The following is a 23,862-nucleotide window of genomic DNA, read 5'->3' on the forward strand; positions in this document are numbered from 1 at the left end:
CCCCCCACCTTGAATTTAAAGCTGGATCCGCTCCTGTATATACCAAAGACCATAAAGGGCGAATCAATTATTCGAATATAAATGCTCGAAAGCAAGCAGGTACTGAAGCAAAAATTAGCTAATTTTTAAATATCTTCTAAAATTCTAGATGCTAGAATCCGACTTACTTACTGAAGAACCTTAAGTTCAGAAGTGTGGTGTCTTTAGATTAGCGATACAACCTGAGAAATATGTTTGGTGGTTTGAATTAAAAGCTGGACTTATTCTCCTCAGGTTTAAAATAAATAAAATATGTTAAAACACATGCTTATTTTTAGAGATATAACCGAATGCCAACACTACGATAACAACAAAAAGTAGCTTGATTAGTGAATTACCTTGGATAATTTCTCATAGTAAGCCGTCTCCGCGTCTTCATATACATTTTTGGAGAGCCACACATTTTCGGATGCAAGGTATTTCATGGTGAATTAGAGTTCTAGGTACTGGAAAAAATTAATGGGGGTTATGAATTGCAACTGTTAAACATAGTAGATTCTGACATTCTAACATATTCTACATGTAAAAACTAGACGTTTCTTATAAAATTTATTCAAAAACTTACTTAATTAAATTAGAAAGAATCAATTTGTTATCTATAGGGCTTCTGCTTCCACAAATTGTTTTAAAAGGAAGTAACAAAGATGGAAGAAATATGGATAACTTATAACAGGGTTGCCAGATACTTTACGTCTCAAGCGAATCATAGATAAAGACCAGTATTAGAAGAGCGATTAATCTACGCTAAAGAGCTCTTTGGCATAGTTGAGTGCCTTGCGTATTAATTTTTATGGAATTGTAGTATAATCAGCGCCATGAGCGCGAAACATGAAATGTTCTCATATGTTTCATATGCTCATTTTTTCATCTTTCATCATGCCTCCAAAGAAGTGGATGTGTTACTTCCAAGTTAATACCACTCAGTTGAAATCTAGTTTTCAAAGGCGAGTTCCTAAGTGAATATTAATTTGCTCGAATTTTGTTTTAGTGATATTTGAGTAATTAAATTTATACAAGGCAAATGTCACGCTTCTCACTCTTATCCATACTAATCGGACATAAATCACTGAACGTACCCGCAGGGGGGATATTTTATGACATAAATCAGTCAAAAATAACGCGTGGCTGCCACGAATCCATTCCTATAGGTGACGTCATATCAAACTTGCGCTAATACGCGTCATACCACTGCCCGGTATTTTTAAACGTATTAATCTTCATTAGTCACAATTGCATGTGTATTATCTAAAGCCATGATGATTTTATACCTAATAATTAAAAAAGGCCATTTAATTCCGCAATACGACAAGCAGTTGTCAAGCAACAAACTTCCCGAAAATCGTATACCGACCCATAAGCATATACAAGGAGAGTCATAATAAAGTGCACACACTTTTTCAGTAAATTCTACGTTGAACAATAATTTCAGTACGATAATTAACCCAATTTAAAGCTGAAAAATGATTGGTTACGAAAATCCGTATTAACGAATTATTAAAAAAAATTAAATTTACCAATATAGCCAAAAGGAGTAAATACTTGTACTTATTACCATCAACTAGTAAAAAATAATTTTAGTTTTATCAGTGGCGTCCAAAAGGGGATGTGTCCAGTTATTTGCAAATAAATGCACAGAACAAAGTAATTGATTGAACAGAGTAATTCTGAACAGTATAATTCTATTCAACTTATGTGACTCATGTGAGCGAGCAAGTTTTTTGTTCGCGCGACATTCGATCGATACTCCGTTTTCGAATTAAAAATTAAATATCTTTGCCTGTGCGTTTTATCGATTGACGCGAACGTTTGGTAGTTAGTTACCACAGATTACAGAGTACCTCTGTGATCTGTGGTTAGTTACTAAATATCATGCTTGGGTCTATTGTGTGGTAATTACTCTTTGCGTCACTGAGTAACTATTTTGAATAAAATATGCGGCGACACCGTATCAATGTCATGGTCAGTTCTTGACATCAGTCACGTCAGATCACTGAATCCGCCGATATAAATTGTAAACAAACAATAAGCGAAGTCTGGAAGCTTTCAGTCCAGACTTCTAGACTTTGAAAAAGAGATTGAAAACGATGGGGGAACCCCCCAAAAAAGGTAACAGATATGTGGCTATAAGCCGCTTAAAGATAGACTATATTTTTTCTTTTAGTTTACCCACCGGGCTGGAATGACCCCCCAATGTTGAGCTATAGTCCGGCAAACCCACCTCCTAAGTCGAGAATCACTAATAAACGAGTGGCTTTTCCAGTGGGATCATCAACTACTCAAAGCACTGCCCAGTCGCCAGACGTCTCTTCTAAAACATTACCTGACCCAGTTGGTAGTCCATGCATAGACGTCCTTTATTTGAAGGCATGTGAAAATTTTACAAAAGCATTAGAATTACTAAAGGACGAAAGCATCAAAGAACATATCTGGAAAATGTTATCAATATGGCAAAGCGGAAAATTTTCTGAAAATATTCAACAACTACTAACAAATTTATCAACGAACATTGCGGAAGGAAATAGAAATGCCGCCAGCCAAGACTACTTGAAACTTGCAATGCTTCCAAATGAACCCATACTTAAAATATATTTACAATACTTAAAATCTTTAGCAGATCTAACGGCTACTTGAAACTGTGTGGTGACTTGTTCTTAAATTATTGTATTTTATGATGTAAATAGTCATTGAAATAAAAGATGTACATTTAGGTATTTCTCTATTTATTGCTAAAATGCATTCTACAAACGTGCCTTAACTTTTTCTAATTTTGTATATAAAAGCTTGCTTAACAAAGTCAATAAAATATATACTTATTGGTACATATATGTACTTTTTTCACATTTTACACTCATTTTAATCAAATATAACAATTCCTTCTGCGTAAATCTAGAAACAGCCTGTAAACTATGGATGTACAAGATTGTCCCAATAAAAGCTTCGACACTTATTTATAACCAAGGATTCATAAATTCATCAATTCATAAATTAACCTACAGTAGAATCGTTTTAACAGAGAACGAAAAACAATATGACATTTTTACACACTTTGATCCAAGCGAACAATCTCAACATCGTCAGCCCATGTCTAGATCTAGAAAGTTTCGACAGAAAAAAAAACAGTCAAAGTTTAATTCTATACGGCTTAGATTCATAAAAATTTTATAGCCTGTCCACTTTTATTTGGTTATCCCTGTACATACGTAAATTACATATAGTACGAAATAAAATATACCGATTTATTTAGGCTGGACTCATATATAGCCGATTGAATTAATTAGTCTGGCGGAAAAACCTCCACATATTAATCTTTGCAACTAAAGCCACTCTGATAAATACCAAGTGGTTGCAGACAGCGTTATTTCGTCTTTGTTTATGGCGATTTTATTAACAATAATAATGAAGATATATTTCTATAGAACTAACAATAACATATTAATTGACAAAATCATGGATAATAATTAGCACAAATGTTAGTCGGTATTTTTGCTAAATGCTTTAAAGCCGTTAAACTAATACTACTCAGATAAAAATTTTCAATAATTATATAAGTGCGTAATATTCAATTAAGATTTGAGGACAATTGCAATTGTTAATAATAAATTTCTTACTAAATAATAGGCATAGGCGCATCAATATCACATAGTATTTAGAATTTCTTTCAAGAAGGTGCACTTGTGTAAAGGAACAAGCCTACTTATTGTGATTATATTTATAAAATTTATCTTACGTGTATATACAGTTATCTGATTCCTTAAATTTTATCGTACTACAGTTACTGCAGTATAGTTTAAAATAATTGACTGTAACTTCAACTGAACTTTTTGAACAATTTCATACACTTTAGTGCTATGTATTAAATCACATTGTTATATTGCTCTTAAAACTACTTATTACTAAAGATATGCATGCATATTAAATGTTTGCTTTCAATATTACACAGTCAAATCAACAAAAAGACCACGTTATGTAATTTCCGTCGTTATTTATTTTATTTTATTCGTTAAAATATATGTAAGATGTATTTACAGTTAACCATTTTGCAAATATTTTTTAATACTACTTGAATTAAATTGGATTAAGTTCTATAGTTCGTATAAAAAATGATTCCACTAAATCATATTACAAATTCTATATGGAATTATATTGACTTATATACTACATTTCATAACTCAACTAATCGGAACATGTATTAAGTAAGTGTTTGTAAGTTATTTATATTTTCTATGATCTTTATAAATTATTTAATAACGATTTAACGCCAATTAAAAAAGGTAAAAAAGTATATAATTACATAACGTGATCAAGAGGTTACAATTGTGAGAACAAAAATTATACAGGAATGGACCGGGTAGAGTAACAATAAATTACTTATATGAAAATATTATCATGTCACAATTTTCTCTAATACGTAGGTGAAATACTTGATTTTTCCTTAAATTAAAATTAACCAACACAATTATAACAAAGAAATTGCATACTTTATGGCTCATGCTTTCATACAGTACATCCTTGAACTCACAGAATAGACATTTTATAAAAGAAAAAGATGCTGTTACAAATAACATGTAATTAGTTAATCTATTAACTTAACGTCGTAATAGTTTCATATCAGTTATCTACTGTTCTTCACTAATTATCACGGATCATCTCCTAGAAACAATTAATTATATCTGCACAAACACAGTAAGATAACAGGAAAATATATTTAAGGTATCTTTTTGATTGCTATTAAAGGATGATTTTCCTCGGTTCAGTATAAACAAAACCATTTCTTTAAGCAGCAGGATTAAATTGTAAATTCTCCTATCGAGTTCAAATCATATTCGTATATTGTCAAGGTTTCTCGTGTTGATTATTAAAGAAGCCCTTTCGTTTTGGTTAAATGCTTTTGATAACACGTGCTTATCTCTCCGCATGTTCTACCATAAAAAAATGATATAATTAAATAATGCTTTAAAAAAAAATCTCCAAACCATCACAATTAAACTAGATAAAACAAATCTCTACTCACTAGTCAGCAAATTTGTGAACATTTAAAATTTGAGACCTAATTTAGATTTGATACAAATTCGCTTGTCCTGGTAATACGAGAAAGGAAAAGTACTGATAAAAGAAAGCTATTTTGAAAGTAACAGGTAGAAATAATTTTCCTATGTAGCGTAGTTGCATCAACATCAGTTTCTATTGCATCCATTAAATTTCGACACATTGAATAAATGTGTACCAGATAGTTGATAAATTGAAACAATTTAATGTTGGACAATCGAAGTTGCGGTAACTAGTTCAAGTGAGGTTTCTTTTAAAGCATTTTAGTTCCAGGGTCACCGGAATAATGGAGAAATTGTTCTCCTTTTTTTGAATAATCCCATTTTTTAATTGTGCAATTTTCTCCCAGTTGAGATATTTGATGATGGACATCCCACAATGTGTTTTACGATCCTCGGCTACTTGATTTTTCTAGGCACATCGAAAATTTGTTTAAAATATATTAAATGTGGTATTTTAACGGCCGCGTTTACTTTTCAAACACGGCGTCTATTAATGATTATTTTGCACCACTATCCTAATTGTTTTGATATATCTATTTACGATTTAAGGGGGGTCCATGGGAGAACATGGATCCCTAGCGCGGCGTTTGAAAATTATTTGCAGATTGTCTTTCCTTCGATTTTTCTTCCAAGTAGGAAATTTTCTTTCACCCATCAGTTTAACTTTAGGCCATCTCGACATATGTTTCTTTCAAGGAAGCTAGTAACAAAATATATACAGGGCGAAATACCTGTCTGAAATAAATTACAGATATATTTAGACCAACCGTTTGCTACACAAAACAGGAATTTATTTGAACTCAATATATATCTCCGCAATGTTTTTCTAATGCATACATTTGTTGCGACAGCGAATCACATAAGGGAGAAATAGATGTAATGCTTTCATAGATGTGACTCAATTGTCTTAAACAACACCATATTACTAGTAATATTTCGTTATTGTGGAAACGATTGGCTTTTCTAAAATATTATATGTATATTTCGTCGTGTATATGTACATTACATATGTTTTAAACAATAACGCTTCTCCTATTCGACTTTTGGTCTGGTGTGTATTGCTCTAAGTCTTCGGGTTGTGCATTTAAAGCTGAATAATCTATTGGAAACATGGTGGACGATTTTTCATCTGGGGGTGCTCCCAAAATATGGTGTCCAGATCCATTTGGATATCGGCCTAATAAATAGTTAGAAAAACACAGTCTGAACGATCTGTAATGCAGAGGATGGTCCCCATTCTGAAATTATCGGACAAACGTCAAGTACATTAAAGCAAGTTCTTATAAAATGCATAACTTACTGATGTCATTGCTTGATATGCTATATCCAGAATTTCTCCCACTTTCGTTGTATCCAAACAAAGCACGGATGAATAAAAATTACTAAGTTCATCTCTTGTTATTACTTCAGTACCTTATATAAAAAAACATACTATAAATCACACGAGTTATTAACTACCGCACTATCATCATGTAGTAGTTATAAAATAATTACCTCCTCGATTTATCACTTGAAATAAGACCTTCACAAAAAATTGCAACCAAATCGGAAAGTCGATTAAATTTTTAGAACCTTTCAGCAGCTCAGCCCATTTATGCAACCAGCCCTCCTTGTTAATATAGCTGACATTGTTCAACTCAAAACCTGAAAGCGATTTTTGAGGATGCCAATTACAAATATACAGACTATTCCCAAATAGTATGTGCATACGAAACGAGGCAATTCTTTAGAATATTGTATCACTAAACATTGCTACAAGCCTAAGCCGGCAAGCACTTCGTTCCAGATCTATTCTGTTAAAATTTCAAAAGTTTTTTGCATCTCAGAAATTTGTAACCGGCCAAAAAGTTAGTATCATTTATTGAAAAGTTTCTACTCAATACACCTTCTCTCACATGTCACACGCCGTACACTCTTGAGGTTGTAAAACATACATTTAAAATTTGAGCCAAATATATAATAAATATATGAAAAAATACAAAAATGATAAAGAGCAAACTAAAAAATGTCAATACGTATTAATGTTATAGAAAATAAAGCGTTTCTCAACCTAGATTTATATGAAATTTCTGTCATAAAATAATCCTTCTTCCATGATTTTTGGGAACAATAGAATCTTGCATATACAAAGTGGCCCAAATTTAAGTGTCATAACGTTATTCGAAAACTTGGAATCATAAAAAAGGTTGTGAATGAAAAAAGTTTAAGAAGCTCTGGCATAAACTAAGAAATTTTTTTTAACTCTGTATTTCCAGGCGGCGTTTTAGTGGTCATGTTGTCATGAATCTTTATATCAAATCTTTAACGAACAACACGCTAGTGAGGTTCCTTTTGGGACGCCCTGTATATATAATGGTGTGCCATGATGCGTGAACAGGCCACAGTTCGAATACAATATTATAAAAACATCAACTCACAGTATGAATTTGTAGTATTTCAATGATAAAATAATGTCTGTATATGCAAAAATACATAAGTTCAACTTTCGTTGAATCAAAACTAAAATTTATGTTAAAGCCAAAAATCTTATTTTTTAGATACAGATTTTGTATAAAATACATCCGCTACGTAACAGGAAATTTATAAAGGAAACAAAATTAACATTTTAATAAATTTCCATTTTTGAGTGTATATATTAAAAAGTGATAGTTGTGTTAGTGATAATTTTCACTCACCAGTTTGGTGAACTTGAAATTACAAGTTAAGTAACGTTAGTTTAGTTGTTGTCCTTGTTGTGGTTGAGTATATATAACGTATGCATTTACGTATTCTCGAAACTGGTAGTTTTGGTCTTTTTCGAAAAATTTAATCGAACTGTAGCCGCAGAGGAAAAGCCGGTTTAGTCACAATTGTGCTGTTTGCATGCAGTAAAAATACGTTCCGTCTTTAAATATTTCAGTAGAATACTAAGTTTTATAATTCTATGTCATACCGTGTTTGTCATCTGATATTTCCGCTAAAAATGTAGAAATAAAGCCTCTTTCCACTTCTCGCAGGATATTAAATTCTGTAGAATGTTGCGACCAGTCAGCAAAATGTCTTAATCGCTTTAAAAATTAATCCAAAGCAGCATGGAATAAAACGTTACTGCATGTAATTACATAAGTACTAAAGTTGCTGGTTTTTTTTAATATAAACTGAAGCTAATGAATAGATAAGCTTTGAGACAGAGCTAAGGATCACATCTAGTCTCCGTTAAAAATACTACTTTGACCTCTCGACGGATTGGAAGAATAACAATTCATTACTATCGTATTAATGGGATTTGCAGTTTTAACGCAATAGATAACTATTGCTTTGTCCTGACAAAGTTGAAATTCAGTGCAAATCACCATCATAAAAATCATAGGCAGTAGTTGCTACATCTATATAAGATACCCTGCTAGTTAGTTTGCACGCAACTATCTTTCGACATTATTTGTATGTTATTAAAGTAGCAATGCAGTAAAAATAATTAAAGCAACCGGATCCAAAATATGACTATGATGAGGGCCATATGATTTCGATATTGTTAGACATGTTAAGTTTTGAAGAGAACATTTAAAAAACGAACAATTGTGTTGAAACGCTGACATATTTGCCAACGAATATCTGCCTGGATGTATGATTCTCGCTGTGCATTTTGAAGAGAAAGAAACTTTCCGACAGGTTGAGCATGTTTCCAAATATTTTCTTTTTGATGGCAAAGTTACACCAAATTTTTAGCAAATTTATCATAGAAACCAACTCTTCAAAGAACAATTTAAAAGGCTAAGGGAAACTCCATATAGATAATAGTTTTTTTTATTTAGGACATTCCAATTCCACACGCGAGTTGAGGACTAAAAGGTCCACTAACTGGCATTTTCCTATGGTTTCATATGTATATATTTTATAAATAATGTAACGATTTTAGTTTATTTAACAACACCTACCTCGATTAATGCTTCAAAATCTTGTTCGCAAATTAGGTTGTCTTGGTCGTGGTCCAACAGATTTGTAAAGAAATGTGAATATTTGCTTATTTGCATCGGAGTCAGAATATAAGGCTGTTCTTTGATGTGCTCTTCATCAGAATCAATACTGAATCTGTCTACCCAGGTAGCTGAAAACATATTAATATAGTTAATATTCATCTATTTTAGTTAACCGAATACAGGATGAGAGGCCACGAAATCATTTCTAAGATACAACATTAGCAATAAAACATTACTTACAAAATGTTATAGTAAAACAAGGGACATGCTCCATCCTATTAAAAATTGATTACTCCCAATAAATTTGCTCCTTATAGAGGATAAAAGTGTTGAGCAATGTGAAAATTATTTTTTTTCAAAAATGTGAAAAAGCGTTGTTTAAAACATAAGTGGGGCGTGCGTATGGTTGCAGTTAAATAGACAAAAAAAATTAAACAATCACTGTATTTTGCACTTGATTTTAAATCCCGTACTATTTTACTGAAATAAACCTTTCTTAAAGATTTATTGAATAATGTGAAGTTTTCGAAGGAAAAAATTGTTTATTTTTTCCGTCGTCGAAAACTAGCGAAAGTTAGAGATAGTATTTTTGCACTAAGCCTGAGTAATTTACTTTATAACGTTAACGGCCATTCAAGGTGTAAGCAGTTTTGTTAATTACATTTTCTTGTTGTTGACGGGAAATAGTGTGTATTCCTCGAGAAGGTATTTTTGGGAATAGTATTTAATAGCTGTTTTTTTTTTCGTTAAATATTTTTTTCCATATTTTCTGGCATCAAAAGCACCCCAGTGTTTACAGAATTGAAATTACTTTCAAATCTCGTTAAAATAGTGAAAATATATCAGAGTACGTAACTAGTTTTTGAAAGACAAAACAGAACAATTTTCCATATCAACTTTTATCGCGTTTCCGGATCTATGAGTATAGAAACTTTTATGAATGCATACATTCTTTTCCACTTCTAATTAATTAATAAATTCATACTTACTCCACACATGAACACTCCATCCACTTTCATTGCGGTTCTCTTTTTGCACTTCAGCATCACTTGAGCTTTTATCAACTCCTTCAGTCTCAATTTCAGGTAGTGTTCTCCATCGTTTTAACAGATCTTTAGTTTTATCTTTGGTCTTATCACAGGCTGATCTCCAATTAGCTATTATTTTATGAGGTACTTTAAGGGATGAATCTGCAGGATATTTTTGATTGTCAGTTTCTTGGGGGCAATCTTTAAATTGTATAGTGACCTTCTCTCGCTTCAAACTTCCGCCTGAGCTTGATTTATCGAGGCTTTTTGTGCTTTTGAGACTGGTTTGGGAGGTGCCTAAATGTAAGCTATTGTCTCTGCTGGACCGACTAGCTGTTTCATCAAATGAATTACTCTCCATCTTAACGATTGCCTGATTTTAACTAACTAGCATAAGTGAGCATAATTCGTATTTTAATTATTTTTGGGCTAGGGTTATAGGTAGTTACCTGCCCTATATTAAGTCCCCAACATATTTATATATTTGACGCAGCAAAAATTGATTATTTTTCTGCTTACTTTATCAAGGTTATGTCACTTACAAAGTTCAAACTTTTTTCGCGGCAAATGAAGATTCAAGGACATAACCAAAAGTCGAGAAGAGCGAAGGACGTAATACCATAGCATAAAGGCAGAAAGGAAATTTTGCCGAAAAAAGGCCCAAAAGTTGCGAAAAGAGTCGTTAATACTTTTTCCCAGTTCATTAATTCCAAATCTACAACACAAACATATTTAAGATACATGAAAAATTATCCTATCAATTTTCTATAGCTATAGATAGAAGCTACTTAAGTTAGGCCGCCGGAAGACTTTTCATTATGTAGTTAGTTATGTAAGATATCAGCAACATTGGAAACTTATTTTTTTTCCAAAAAAGTTATTCTTCATATAAAAAAGCTCTGCCTGGTCCAAAACCTAAAATGCAACTATCAGATATATATATTTGGTTCAGTCGCATATGAGCTAAATTAGAAAACATAAATTCTGGTCTGGAATAAGTTTTTCTTGATCTCAGACTTTTCAAGAAAGCTCGAATCTAGTTTAGCACGAGAACACTAGTAGCACGATTTTACACATTTTCCTCTAAAATTTTTTTTATTATGATGCCTTCTGATGTTAAATTTCGTTAAAATTTAGCTACTTATTATATTATTATTAGTATGAGAAGTTTTCTTTCCCTTTTATAGATATTTACTAGGGTGGGAAACTCATATTATTGTATTTATTTCTCGATGCTGGGAAAGATGAAGAACTTGCGGTGACCAAATCATAACATAACCCCCCAGATACTAATTTTTGACTATAACCTTAGACCTGTAGACTTTAAAAATGAAAACGAACTAAAAATAGCAGATTTTGGTATGTCTTTAATTGTTATTTGAAATGTTACCAAATGTTAAATTTATCATTGTCTGTGCTGGGCTTTTGGCACAGTTGTTGCATTATTATTTTGCAGAATCGGATTTAAATCAGCGTATTTAGTAAAGTCTCCAAGATGCCAGGAAAAGTTAAAGTAAAAATCATTTCTGGTAAGAACCTACCAGTTATGGATAGGTCCAGTGATACAACGGACGCATATGTTGAAATTAAATTAGGCAATACAACTTACAAAACTGATGTTTGTCGAAGAACTTTACATCCGCAATGGAATACAGATTGGTATCGTTTTGAGGTAAACGCGTGTGATAGAGTGGTTTCTGTGTATTTTTGTAACCGCTGCGTTTTAGGTGGACGATTCAGAATTACAAGATGAGCCCCTCCAAATAAGATTAATGGATCATGACACGTATTCTGCAAATGATGCTATAGGCAAAGTATATTTAAACTTAAACCCTTTACTTCTGCCAGTGGCAGGACAATTGGAAATAGGAGATAATAATCCACATCATGAAATATCCGGTTGGATTCCTGTATATGATACTATGCATGGTATTAGGGGCGAAGTAAATGTTACCGTTAAAGTGGAACTGTTTTCCGATTTTAACAGATTTCGACAGTCCTCATGTGGGGTACATTTTTTTTATTGTAAGTTTCATAGTCGCACACTAAATTTGAAAACATGTATTAAAACGTCAAAGCACAAACTATGTATGTTTTAGCACCTGTTATTCCACAAGGATATCACGCAAAAGTTATCAATGGCTTTGTAGAAGAACTTATAGTAGATGATGACCCAGAGTACCAATGGATAGATAAAATTAGAACGCCAAGAGCATCAAATGAAGCTAGACAGACGCTATTTTTCAAATTGTCTGGAGAACTACAGAGAAGAATCGGTTAGTGTCTTAAAAACTCAACATCTTTCTAAGTTGCTGAAACACAATTTGTTTCTAATGCTTAAATATTCCAAGTTTCTATGATGGTCCGAGGCATCCTATAATTCGCACTAGGCCGCGTATGCGATTGAAACGCCGCGATTTCATAAAAAATATAAAAAATCTGTACACTTTAATATTCTTATCCGAATTACTTGGTGCAAAGCTTCACTTCGTTTAAGTTATTTCATGGGATGTTCGTTGCGGGTAGAACCGAATCATGACACATAAACTCTTGAACAAACGCATGACATTTTATGTTAGTTGGTGTCTGCGTGTTGGTTCATGTCTAGTCATGATGGTAAGTCGCATAATGTTTTGACCATCCAGCACCCAGTTGTATCGCCCTGATTCAGTTGATAGATGAGTTGTTGATAAAATGTGATACAAAGAGTGAAAATTCCCTACCGGAAAAATCGAAAAAACTCATTCCTGCAAAAAGCCAAAATGTTTCAAATTTGTCGGTGAAATATGCGGTTCTTGCGATAGCCAAATTCTTGGAAAGAAGTTATTGAAAAAATGGCGAATGCGAGAAGACGATTTCCTAACTCAAGAGAACCTGATCTAGTGAAAAAGCCAGCTAATCAACCGATAGATAAAATGTCAGTTGAAAAATGAGAGAGGATATTTTGGACAAGAAGGTTTGAACTCCGGTAATGACAAGAAAAAATCAATTCAAAGATTTTTTCATTCATCATTCAAAATCAAAGAATTTTGATCATGAAGACGAACCTATTTAGAAAATGTCAAGTGAATGGGCGGTTATTTCATTTAATTAATGTCTTCGTTGGATGGAAGAAAATAAGAAAGTTAACACTGCTTTTAAGAAGTTTCCATAGAAAACTGTCGATCTAAGCATTAAAAATAGCTTCATGAACTTGACAGTTTGGTGGAATTCGCTAATTTGGAGGCATTAAAGTGTAGCTAATTGGAAGTTTTTGTCTCAATTACCGAAATATTTATATTAAAGTCTAATAATTATTTTTTTAAACAAATCATACAGGGTACATCAATGAGGAAAAAACGTGTTTAGTGAAAGCACAACTGCACTGAAAAAAATGATAACTGATTCATTAAAGCTGTAATAGAACACTTTTTTGAAAAATCGGCAATTCAAAAATGCTATATGAACATGAAATTCTTATTTCATTAATGTAACATTGTAACTAAAATTTATATTGTCTTATTTAGGTGTTAAAGCTTTGGGCGTAGGAGGAAATGCTGTAATTGGTTACAGACAATGTTTTGATATTGAGGGAGAGTCTGGAATTGTGGCCAGAGGCATTGGAACAGCTGTGACTTTAATAAAAGCTTACAATACAGCTAACGTAGTCGTTGAGGCAAAAGAAGAGTGAGTATTTGAGATATTACTTTGTTTTATTCAGTGCTTGTGTGAAAAGTTTTGGGTTTAAAACAGATGTTTAATTAACATTACTACGACTGTAAAAGTTGTACTTTTAGTTACTTGTGCTGAACTAATTTTTTTCAACTGTATTAAGGGTACAAAAACGAAGGTAAATACGTTTCTTCTGCAATGTGTAACATCCTCTGGGCTGCTGAGTAATAACAGCTTAGGTCCATTTTAGTGTTACTACATTCTCGCCTTTTCGATGCATTTTATGTAAGATGCGTGCACCATAAGATTATAAAGCGCACCTATTTCTTCAGCTATATCCTGTTTTACTAGATCGATAAAAATTAATTAAAATTGATACAAGTTTAAAAGTTTCTCGGTTATTAAAAAGGTATAAATGATTTAGGAAACAGGGTTTCTCGTGGTGGATGTTACACAATTCGGAATACATACTTTATCCACGTTATTGACGGAATACGAGTACTTTATTAGTGTGCAGCAAATTTGAGCAATTAATTTTTGTTATGTGTGAAATTTAATTTTAATACTTGTTTTTTATGATTGCATATACAGGGTGGTTTAGCATGACATAAATTCATATGTGAGAGAAGTTTAGGTACGGTTTCGGTGGTGCGCTCGGTGATCTTTTAATAAAAATATTGTTAAGCGCTCTCAAATAAAAATATCTAATTTAATGATTATAATAATTTTTAACTGTAAAAATTATTATAATCATATCTCGAAACTTGTGCTGCCTCACAAGACGTCATTTAAAGACGGTTCTAAATCGGTTTTTGTGCCAAGAAGCCTTTTATGCTTTAGATGAGCGTGACCACTGTGATTAATTTAAATGTGTGAGCAATTTGTATATATTTATATTGGGTACTACAAGCCCAAAAAGTTAGTGGTTTATTTCAAATGAGCCTAGCGTCTGAAAAATGAATTTTATACAATCTGCCCATTATTGGAACTTATTTGATTTCTAGTAGATCTTTTCTTCTATCATTTCTTACTGAATCACCCTGTATATGTCCAATGAAAGTGATTATAATGGTTAAATGTGACTTGCATTATAACATTATTGCTATTTTTAACTCTTTTTTGCTATTTTAAACTATAATAAATTGCTGGTTTTAATTGCAAAATTTTTAAATGCAGGAATGTAGAAAATTACCTAAAATTTGTTGGTGATGGGAAGAGCTTTAGCTTATGCTCAACATCACCCCCTCATAAGATTCATCTTTCCTTGTTTGACCCTTTCAGTAATTCAAATAATAGCCAATCGGGTACGTCACACGTAACAAAACGCCATTATGTTTGTGAACATTCTAACAAGTTGTCTCCATCCGTATCCAATCCTAACTTATATCAAGGGCACAATATAAAAGATCTACTCGATCAAGAAGAAAAACGTGGCAAATCTGTCATGTCGCGAAGGTTTAAAAAATTCAAACATTCTCAGAAATCTCTTTCAAAGAAGATGATTGCGCTAAAAGCGAAATTAAACGACAGTATAGGAGAAGAAACTGATGTTATTCAAAGCCGGAATATCAATAAACGAAAACTATTTAAAAGAACTTCGAGTGACTCCAGTGCTATGGCGGAAATATTAGCGAGATCTGTAATGCGTGCCACTACGAGTTTAAGTTGTATATTAGAAGATCAGCCTCATCTTCCCAACGATGATGATGGTATTGAAAAGGCAAAACCTACACCTAATTTTCTCGATCGAAGTGAATCTGAAGTAAGTGGATTTGTAGAAACACAGAGTGATGTCCAGTCATGCTCTAGTAGTGATTCAAGCAGTTACTGCTCATATTATGAATATAAGGATTACAATAATGCCAATAATGATGTAGAAACGCTAAGTAATATTATAACTAATGTTGAGAAATTACAAAGGTGTTTGTCACGAGATGGATTGCATAAGCAGTATTCTTTACCAGCCATTCCAACTCGAGGATTTTCACTTAGTAGTCTTGATAATTTCCCAGAGCGATTACATAGGGAGAACAGCATAAACAGGTCAATTAATAGTGTTTTCTCCGTGACTAGCAATGTCTCAAAATTCGAACGTTCAGATTCAAACTTTGAACAGGAACGACGTTCTTCGGATGCGTATGATTCTAGACTGACTGAAGCTAAGCTTTGCGAGGAACTTGATTTACCTGAACTATCTGTTCAAGAATTGGGAGATTCTACTCGGAGATGTTTAAAAGACTTGACTCAAATATTAAATGAAAGGAACTGTGCTCTTACTCCATTTATTAAAGAACAAGATCAACCAAATATCCCATCTGATGCAGAGTGCAAATTATCTAATACAATAAAGAATGATCATGGTATTGACCGGAAACAGGAAGAATGGAAGTTTCCATCTGGTGAAGCGTTTCAACAACACTATGTTGAACAATCTAATTCCCAGTCAAATGAACCTGAAGTGAATTTATTATATACTACGACACCTATTGACATTGCTCAAACAAGTACTGAAGGCAAAATTTCAGATTCATCCAGAACTAGCACAGAAAGCGAATTTAAATTTCCTTGCATTAAAGATGACAAGTCTAAATATTATTTTGCCAGCGGAAAATTTAACACACTGGGTAAACACAACGAGTCCGATTCTAAGGGGATAGTTAAAACGGCACTGCAAACTATGCTTATTGAAAGAGCTGATATTTCGGGTACAGATAGCCTCAATACTACTAATGAAGCCCTTTCAGAGGCTTCTGATCCTGGTAAAGTAAATGATGAAAATTCCCATCATCCCGTCGGGAAGGAAAAGGATTCAAAAGGTATAGTGAAAACAGCATTACAAACCATGTTAATTGAACGAGCAGATATACTGGGTGCTCCTGAAGTAACAGAGCAATTAGGTCCGGAAAAATGTGCCCATGTCAAAACTAGTGGTCACGACAAAGATATTAACCCCAAGGGTATAGTGAATGCGGCGCTTGAAGCTATGTTAATTGAAAGAGCCAATATCGTAAGTTCAACATCTGATAATAACACTCCGCAGATTGGTGAAGCAGATGGGAGTGAAAAACTTGGAGTTTTAGAAGATGGAAACGTTGAGCACGGAAAATGTATCGAACGTTCGGATGATATCAGTACTATTGCCGAAGTTAATTTAAAATATATTAATATTCAGCCTAAGAAAATTGTTAAAACCGCAGTGCAAACAATGCTACTAGATAAATTTAACATTTTGGGCACTTATACTCCCCCAACTTCTCCAAATTTAGTAAGTGATGAACCTAATACCAGCAGGGGAAGATCCTTTACATTCAACATGGGAGAATATGTACCGAAAAGTATTCCAAAAACATTTAGTTCGGTTTCCTTAGGAGATCACCAAAAATCAAAGGAAACTGTATTAGGAATGCCTTTTGTATCGTTATCTTCTCTTAAAGCCGAGCAAGATTATGATAAATCTGCTGATCACCATACAACTGTTCTATATCAAAATGGACCGTTGCGAAAGTCGGTGAGTGAAAAATTACCCCGCCACAAAAATATGTTCAGATTTCTATCATGGAAGACTGGCGAACATGGCCAAAACAGTAAGATGTTCCACCGATTTCGAACAAGAAGCAAACCAAGTAGTTTAGATGATTATAAGTCCGATGTAAGACATCAAAACAGGTTATCACATATTTTTCATTCATCACACAATGAAGTACATATGAACGACAAAGAAACTCAAACCTCTAATGAAGTGTTAGTTTGTCAAAAACCTACCCAACCTTCCGATTTTACTCTATCCTCTAACACTCAACATCTTTCCTTAACCGATGTTTTAAATCCGCCACTTAAGCCACCTAGCTCTGTAGACTTAGCTTCAGGTGACTTTATCGCTCACAGCAAAACTAAATCTGCATGCATAACATCTCATCATTCCCCACCTGCTCAAGAAAGGCAAGACCAGACTGGTGGTGACAAGAAAGAGCATACATCAGATGCAGTAGCTGGAACTTCTGAATCGCCAGTGAAAGTCAATTATATGGTTCCTCTACATCGAAGATCATCCGATTCTGATCTAAGTATCACCCCAAAAGGTAAGCATTGTTTATTAATTACATACGCATTTAGCTGTAAAATGCCGCATTTGCTAAACTTGCAAGATTATATCGGGCAGTTTTTTAGTGGGTATTAAAAATGACGAAGGCAGAAAGTATTGTTATCGATGTTAATTAAAATCAAATTCCGTATTCATATCTGCAAATCTCGTTTTACACCAAAAACTCATACTTCAGTATACATATTTGGATTTTTATTCAATCAGTTTTCGATGTTGTTTCTCAATTTTCTACTATGATATAATACGTTACTCGTACGTACGTAGAGAAGAACGTATTATATCATAATAGAAAATTGTATTGTACAGTAACTAAATGGATTTAGTTTTGATATTATGTAAACATCCATGGATCTTTAATCAGGGCGTAATACTTTTGCGTTTGGGAGAGCTTTTTAAAGGTAAAGTAATAAAAATAGCACCAGGTTTTGATGAATAGCTTGCAATAATTTTTTGGACGTGATTGTTACAATGGAATCACGTCTATCTGTGGTAGACGATTATGGATGGAAGACGGTAAAGCTATAAACGCTTTAACGTTTGACTCTTTGTCGACTATGGACTCGACGTTTTTTTTTCTACTAAATATTCTTGTTATAATTTTTGGTCATTGATGTTGTGTATTTCTTGTTAATGCATTGAAGCAACTTTGCTTAAGTCTACAATTGAATCGGTGAGTTCGAAAACCGTACAAGTCCAAAAACGTTGTGTTGAGGTATTGAATAAAATCCTATAAACTTTGAAATTTCTTATTTGATAGAATTAATATGCACAGAAAAGTTTTAGACCTGGCGGTCTATTCTTAGCAATAAATATTCAGAAAAACAAAATGGGTTTATAGCTAAAGAAAGCTAATGGATTTATTTGTACGGGTTTCGAATTCAATTTAGAATAGAAATATACAAATGTATGTTTTGACCTGTTTATATAGTATTATAGAGGCTGTTTGGTGAGTAGATGCATTCCTTGCTGGAGATGATAGTGCAAGTAATTTTGGATATGGAACTAAAAAAATGTTATTTGTTATTTTTGAGGAAACCGCTTGGAATATTTTAATGAAATTTTACAGGCTTAGGCACTTAACAGCAATACATGTTTTATGATAAAAAAAATGTTTGTAGCTTTTCCAGTGGCGTGGGTATGGGCACAGGCACGTAAAAAACGGGTTAAAACGGTCTAAATTCGTTACGGAACGAAACGAAATATGAACGAATGAAAACCAAGCAAACAAGTTTTATGTAATGAATTTTTTTACCCATTTTCAACTGTTTTTATCATTGTTTAACATGTTTTCTTCGGTGCTCTTGTTCTGTTTTGACGACGGCCCTGATGATGAATTGTAATTTAATTGTAACAATACTGACTGTAATTGTCGAAAGTACTTGGGCTTATTTACCTAATTACATACACACTTTATTATATTAAACTTGTTTGATTGATTTTCATCCAGTGTGTACACACCAACTTCTTCTTTTTCAATAACAAAATGTGTCAATGTGTAATGTTAAGTGCCTAAGCCTGCAAAATTCCATTAAAATATTCCAAGCGATTTCCGCAATATTAATAAAATATTTTTTTAAATTAAAACTTTAACACCCTGCAGATTGGAAACTAAGAGTTTTCGGAATATGGTCTATTAAAGAGATATATCCAAGATTACTTGCACTATCACCTCATGCAAGGAATGCATCTACTTACCAAACGCCCTCTATATAAAAAGGAATAAGAACATACATTTTCGGTCTTTGTTGTTTTACAACATGGGAATAAAATTGTAAAGTTTTACCAGTGATATATTTCGTAACTTTCGAGGCGGGTTTTCTTTATGTTCTGTCAATAAATTGAAGGTGTGGAAAATAAATCCATCTATAAATTGTCAGCTGGTCACAATTCCAGGACTAGAACTTTTACAGAAGAACTGCCTGTAGACAGCAAAAGTTTCTTTTCGGTGATTAGCACCACGAATTAAAGTCAATCAGTTTTTAAATTTCAATCAAGAATACCGTTATATTGAATTTACTCTGCAGCAAACGGTTATTTTTTTCTTGAAGACATTATCATCTCTTTATGTTCTTCTGGGATGTAAATTCGATCGTCTCTCCTGAAAGTCCTTTTTACACAACCAAAATTCCTGTCACAGGGCAAAAACGAATGTCCTATTATTAGAAAATAATGATATATTTTATTAAATCGCCTGGTAGCCTGCAATGTTAGTAAAAAGACTCACCGATTCAATTGGAACATTTTATTCATCATTAATATAGAAATATTTTATTATATTATACCCAGTAAAAATATTGCCGGGAAATATTTAAGTATCATGTTCATTTTCAATCTAATGCATCTCAGCATTATTAGTTTATATTAATCGCTGTATTATTGTGTCCATGTAGAAATTGTTGCAATAAATTGATTATCCTGGGTGGTATTTTTAGCGAAATCAATTTTGTTACCTGCTGTAGTTTATTACCGAACATGTATTTATTGGGGATATTATTTGATGCTTTTGCAAAGAAACAGAGTAGATGATCCATTCTTTTTATCCGATGACTTTAAAAAAAGTCAATTTGACTTTATCACATATTCAAGCCCCTTATCTGCACATTTTAATGCGAAAATTAGATGACTATGTTCTTATTCGTATTATATTAGTTTAGCTTTTGCATATTCTCATTAAAATACCAATTCACGGCATTTGTCGATAGATTGATTTTTTTAAATTTAAACAATGTTTTATGTTGCAAAGCATTATTTAAATATCAAAAAATCTTGTTCAATTAATAAGAGTCAAACAGTTCAACCTTCAATAAATTCGCAATGGCAATAGAAGTTTATTTACATAGAATGCTAAACATTTTGTTCTTAATTGTGTTAATTTGGCATGATGTTCATTTGAAAACTTCCCACCTTCAATTCCTTCCAATCTAAGAATTTTGCTAAAATTCGTGCAAAGATCTCATCTTAAATTTTATTTGAACTTAATTGTAAAAGCTCTTTTAATTATTAAATTAATTTATTTCTCATTTGTAAAAATTTAGACGTGATTAAGCACGTCATTGTGTGTCCAGGATTCATCAGAAATCCTTTAATTTTTGTTTAAAATGCTACGAACCTAGGAATTATACAATAATTATCAGTTAAATTAATTTTTATTTAGAAATAACATGTGAGAACTGTATTAAAGTATTTGTTTGAGAAATATATTTTTTTCATTTGAATGTTAAATATGATCTAACATTATACATGAATATGGCACAATGGAAGTTGATCCTAAAGGATCAAGATACTTAGATACTTCCTTACATTAATGCACATGCCCTTAAGAACGTTGGTTCAGCCTCATGTGACTTTTTTGTTTTCTCTTTTTAAGAACGTGTTTAGAATGTTAGTCAATATCAATTTTCACGATTATACTCAATGAGTGGGTATCTTCCAATATTTTTTTTTCAAAAGAGAAATTGCAAAAAAATATTTGCGTAGTATAGTCATTTAGATTTTACTGGAGTTGGAAATAATTGTACGTCTATAGATCAAGGATAACATTTATCGATAATTGAATAGGTATATGTAATAAGGAAGCCATAAGCGTGCAGTTTTTGGAGAGTAATCTAATTATACTTAAAAAGCTTCATCAAGAGAAGATATTGAGAATTATATTGAATTTTTTGAAGTTTCGTTGAGTTTTTTAGTTTTGTTTTTTTGTTGTGTACTGAAACCCAGGAAAGATAGGAATATCATAACAAGTACACGCAGTCAGGAAAATAAATCAGAATTATATTGAATGGTAAAGGTATTTCGGTAATTAAATCACAAATCAATTTAACGAATTGCGATCATGGGTGCCTATGATATATTGCACCAATTTTATAATGAGTTCTGGATGAATTTAAAAAACTTATAGATGCTTTAGCTTAAGCACAAGAGTTCCAATAGTGACAAAATTGTGAAAGTTATCAAATCTGCTAAACGGACGTGTAGCTCAGTACAACATGTAGTGTACATGTTGTACCTTGTACCCCAACAGAAAATTAATTTTATATTTCATAAAAGCCCATTCTTTAGTTAAGTTTTTTAGATAAGTTTTAATTAATATATTTCAGGGTATGGTGTTTGGTAGGAGCAGGGGGTTTAGAGCATGACAATTAAGTGGCATTAATACGAGTAACTTAGGCTGCGCATGAATAAAGATAATAATAAATTAGACGCCTTAATAAATAATTAATTAATAGCTCAGAAACTTTGGAATTTGGCTTTGGCATAAATACTTCATTTTGTCCATCAAGTACCCAAATTATTTTAGCTAATTTCCATTCCTTTTGCTTTGTATTTATATAAACTTACAATGTAGACAGATTCCATGTCAGTGATGAAATATGATAAATTTTTGCTTGGTTAAAGTGGGAAGCTTATATAAAATATATTCTGTGAATATATTTTGTTAAAAATTGAAATATATTCTTCGAATATAGAATATTAATTCGATTAAGTAATTAAATTAATATACTTTAATTATTGAAATATATCTCACATTTTTTGGAGCAAAGAAAATTATCTTATAGAGTAGAATATATGTAATAAGTAAAATTCGGCGGTCGGTTGCTTGCATCAAATTTCCTAAAGAAGCCTAACTTTTTCATTTAATTTTGAATTTTTAATTATCAAATTATATGTCAATTGTTGATATCAATTAGACCGAAAAAACGAATTTATATAATAAATATTTATAAGACTATCAAAAGAAAACAAAAAACAGTAGATTTTGATTAGGAACATAAAAGATTGCTGCATTTGAACCTGGAGAATCCTAATATTGATTTTGCGATTTTAGAGTAGTATCACGTAGAAGGTAAAAAATTCTTCTAGTAATGGAAAATTATTCGTTTAGAATCTTTTCCCTAGTTGATGTCATCAAATTACATTTTATTTTAGTAAATTCAGAATTATTTTAAGAATTTGTGTCACTTTATCTCGATTTGAGATAACCTGGTTAAGCATAGTAAACTATACTATGCTTAACCATTTACAATATTCGAAAAATCTGAGTAGAAATTAATATTTATGCTAGTTCATTTTACGCAGAATGATAACTTACTTAATATTAAATATACTAATACATTTAGTGTCTTTAAATATAACTTAACAATAAAATAGATCGATCGAAAAGATTTCGAAAGGAACATGTATACAGATTCCCGGAGCGTAAGGTATGTGAAGAAAGTAATTAAATATTAGAGGTTTCAAACATTCGCCAAAATCATGTGATTATTTTATGTACACAATCTATGTTCATATTAATTAGTCCATACAGGGTGGTTTTAAGATTTTTTTATTGTCCAAATAGTCTTAATTTTTCGGTTGTTTCAATATTTCACCCTATTGCTTTTTATGGTTTTTTTAATTTAATATTTTGCAAATTAATTGAATATTTAATTCAAATTTTATGCCTCATTTATTAGGTATATTTTAGCTGTGCATTGGATTCGGTTGTGCATTTGGATAGTATTTGAATTAACATATTTTTTATTGCTTAGAGCCGTGTTGAAGGATTAGATTTTGTCACTTCAATGGGACTTTTTTCATAAAAAGCGATAGCATATAAAAATGAAAAACACTTTATCTCAATTTTATATCAAATCAATTACTCAATATTCTATATATTTTTCCTGGATTCATCCTGGAATTCATCCTTTATTTTTATCAAAAACATTTTTCATTTTTTTGGAAATAATCTGACCAATGCTTCCGGGTGCTGAATTAATTGTTACCTTTAAGTTATTTGTTAGTTCAATTGATTCAGATAAAGATATGTTTTGTCTTTCCAGCAAAGTAATAGTTTTTACAATTACTTTAAAATTTTGATTTATATAAGCTATTTGTTGGTTTAGTTTTGGATCTTTCAAAATCATGTTGGCTTCTCTAACTGCTTCGGAAGTACTACTTTCAAGTTCTGACATCACTAGCTCTATCCCACTGAAGTGTTCATAATAAAAAAATGTTGCTTCAAGCCAAGTTCCCCATCTTGAAATTACTGGTTTAGGCGG

The 23,862-nt window shown here is 32.2% G+C and overlaps 4 protein-coding genes across 6 annotated transcripts in view; 2 read left to right on the plus strand and 2 right to left on the minus strand.

The window, feature by feature from the left end:
• Nucleotides 1-780, minus strand: part of LOC109537893 (probable elongation factor 1-delta) — a 4,842-nt gene extending 4,062 nt beyond the window's left edge. Inside the window, exons 1-2 of one of the 2 annotated variants that reach the window (XM_019904821.1) lie at nucleotides 605-780; nucleotides 378-485 (exon numbers count right to left, since the gene is read on the minus strand). In XM_019904821.1, the coding sequence (XP_019760380.1) occupies nucleotides 378-464 (87 nt within the window). In that variant the 5' untranslated portion in view covers nucleotides 465-485; nucleotides 605-780. The remainder of the gene's footprint in view (nucleotides 1-377; nucleotides 486-604) is intronic. The other variant, XM_019904823.1, reaches the window with a different exon arrangement.
• A 1,106-nt stretch (nucleotides 781-1,886) lies between these two features.
• On the plus strand, nucleotides 1,887-2,746 carry LOC109537894. The gene is made up of 2 exons (XM_019904824.2): nucleotides 1,887-2,145; nucleotides 2,201-2,746. The coding sequence occupies exons 1-2, from the start codon at nucleotides 2,124-2,126 to the stop codon at nucleotides 2,668-2,670; spliced, it is 492 nt and encodes a 163-aa protein (XP_019760383.1). The 5' UTR covers nucleotides 1,887-2,123; the 3' UTR covers nucleotides 2,671-2,746.
• LOC109537876 lies at nucleotides 2,743-11,298 on the minus strand. The gene is made up of 6 exons (XM_048668542.1): nucleotides 10,033-11,298; nucleotides 9,002-9,171; nucleotides 8,020-8,140; nucleotides 6,582-6,731; nucleotides 6,388-6,500; nucleotides 2,743-6,325 (listed from the first exon to the last, which is right to left on the minus strand). Exons 1-6 carry the CDS (start codon nucleotides 10,430-10,432, stop codon nucleotides 6,101-6,103), a joined length of 1,179 nt encoding a protein of 392 aa, XP_048524499.1. The 5' UTR covers nucleotides 10,433-11,298; the 3' UTR covers nucleotides 2,743-6,100.
• A 58-nt stretch (nucleotides 11,299-11,356) lies between these two features.
• Nucleotides 11,357-23,862, plus strand: part of LOC109537892 — a 27,371-nt gene continuing 14,865 nt past the window's right edge. The window contains exons 1-6 of one of the 2 annotated variants that reach the window (XM_019904819.2): nucleotides 11,357-11,430; nucleotides 11,506-11,743; nucleotides 11,799-12,096; nucleotides 12,171-12,347; nucleotides 13,578-13,737; nucleotides 14,899-17,801. In XM_019904819.2, coding sequence (XP_019760378.2) covers nucleotides 11,567-11,743; nucleotides 11,799-12,096; nucleotides 12,171-12,347; nucleotides 13,578-13,737; nucleotides 14,899-17,801 — 3,715 coding nt within the window. In that variant the 5' untranslated portion in view covers nucleotides 11,357-11,430; nucleotides 11,506-11,566. The remainder of the gene's footprint in view (nucleotides 11,431-11,505; nucleotides 11,744-11,798; nucleotides 12,097-12,170; nucleotides 12,348-13,577; nucleotides 13,738-14,898; nucleotides 17,802-23,862) is intronic. The other variant, XM_019904820.2, reaches the window with a different exon arrangement.

The sequence above is a fragment of the Dendroctonus ponderosae genome, unplaced genomic scaffold (assembly GCF_020466585.1).
Source record: "Dendroctonus ponderosae isolate FM_Combo_2020 unplaced genomic scaffold, Dpon_F_20191213v2 Dpon_F_20191213_1, whole genome shotgun sequence".
Taxonomy (NCBI): domain Eukaryota; kingdom Metazoa; phylum Arthropoda; class Insecta; order Coleoptera; family Curculionidae; genus Dendroctonus; species Dendroctonus ponderosae.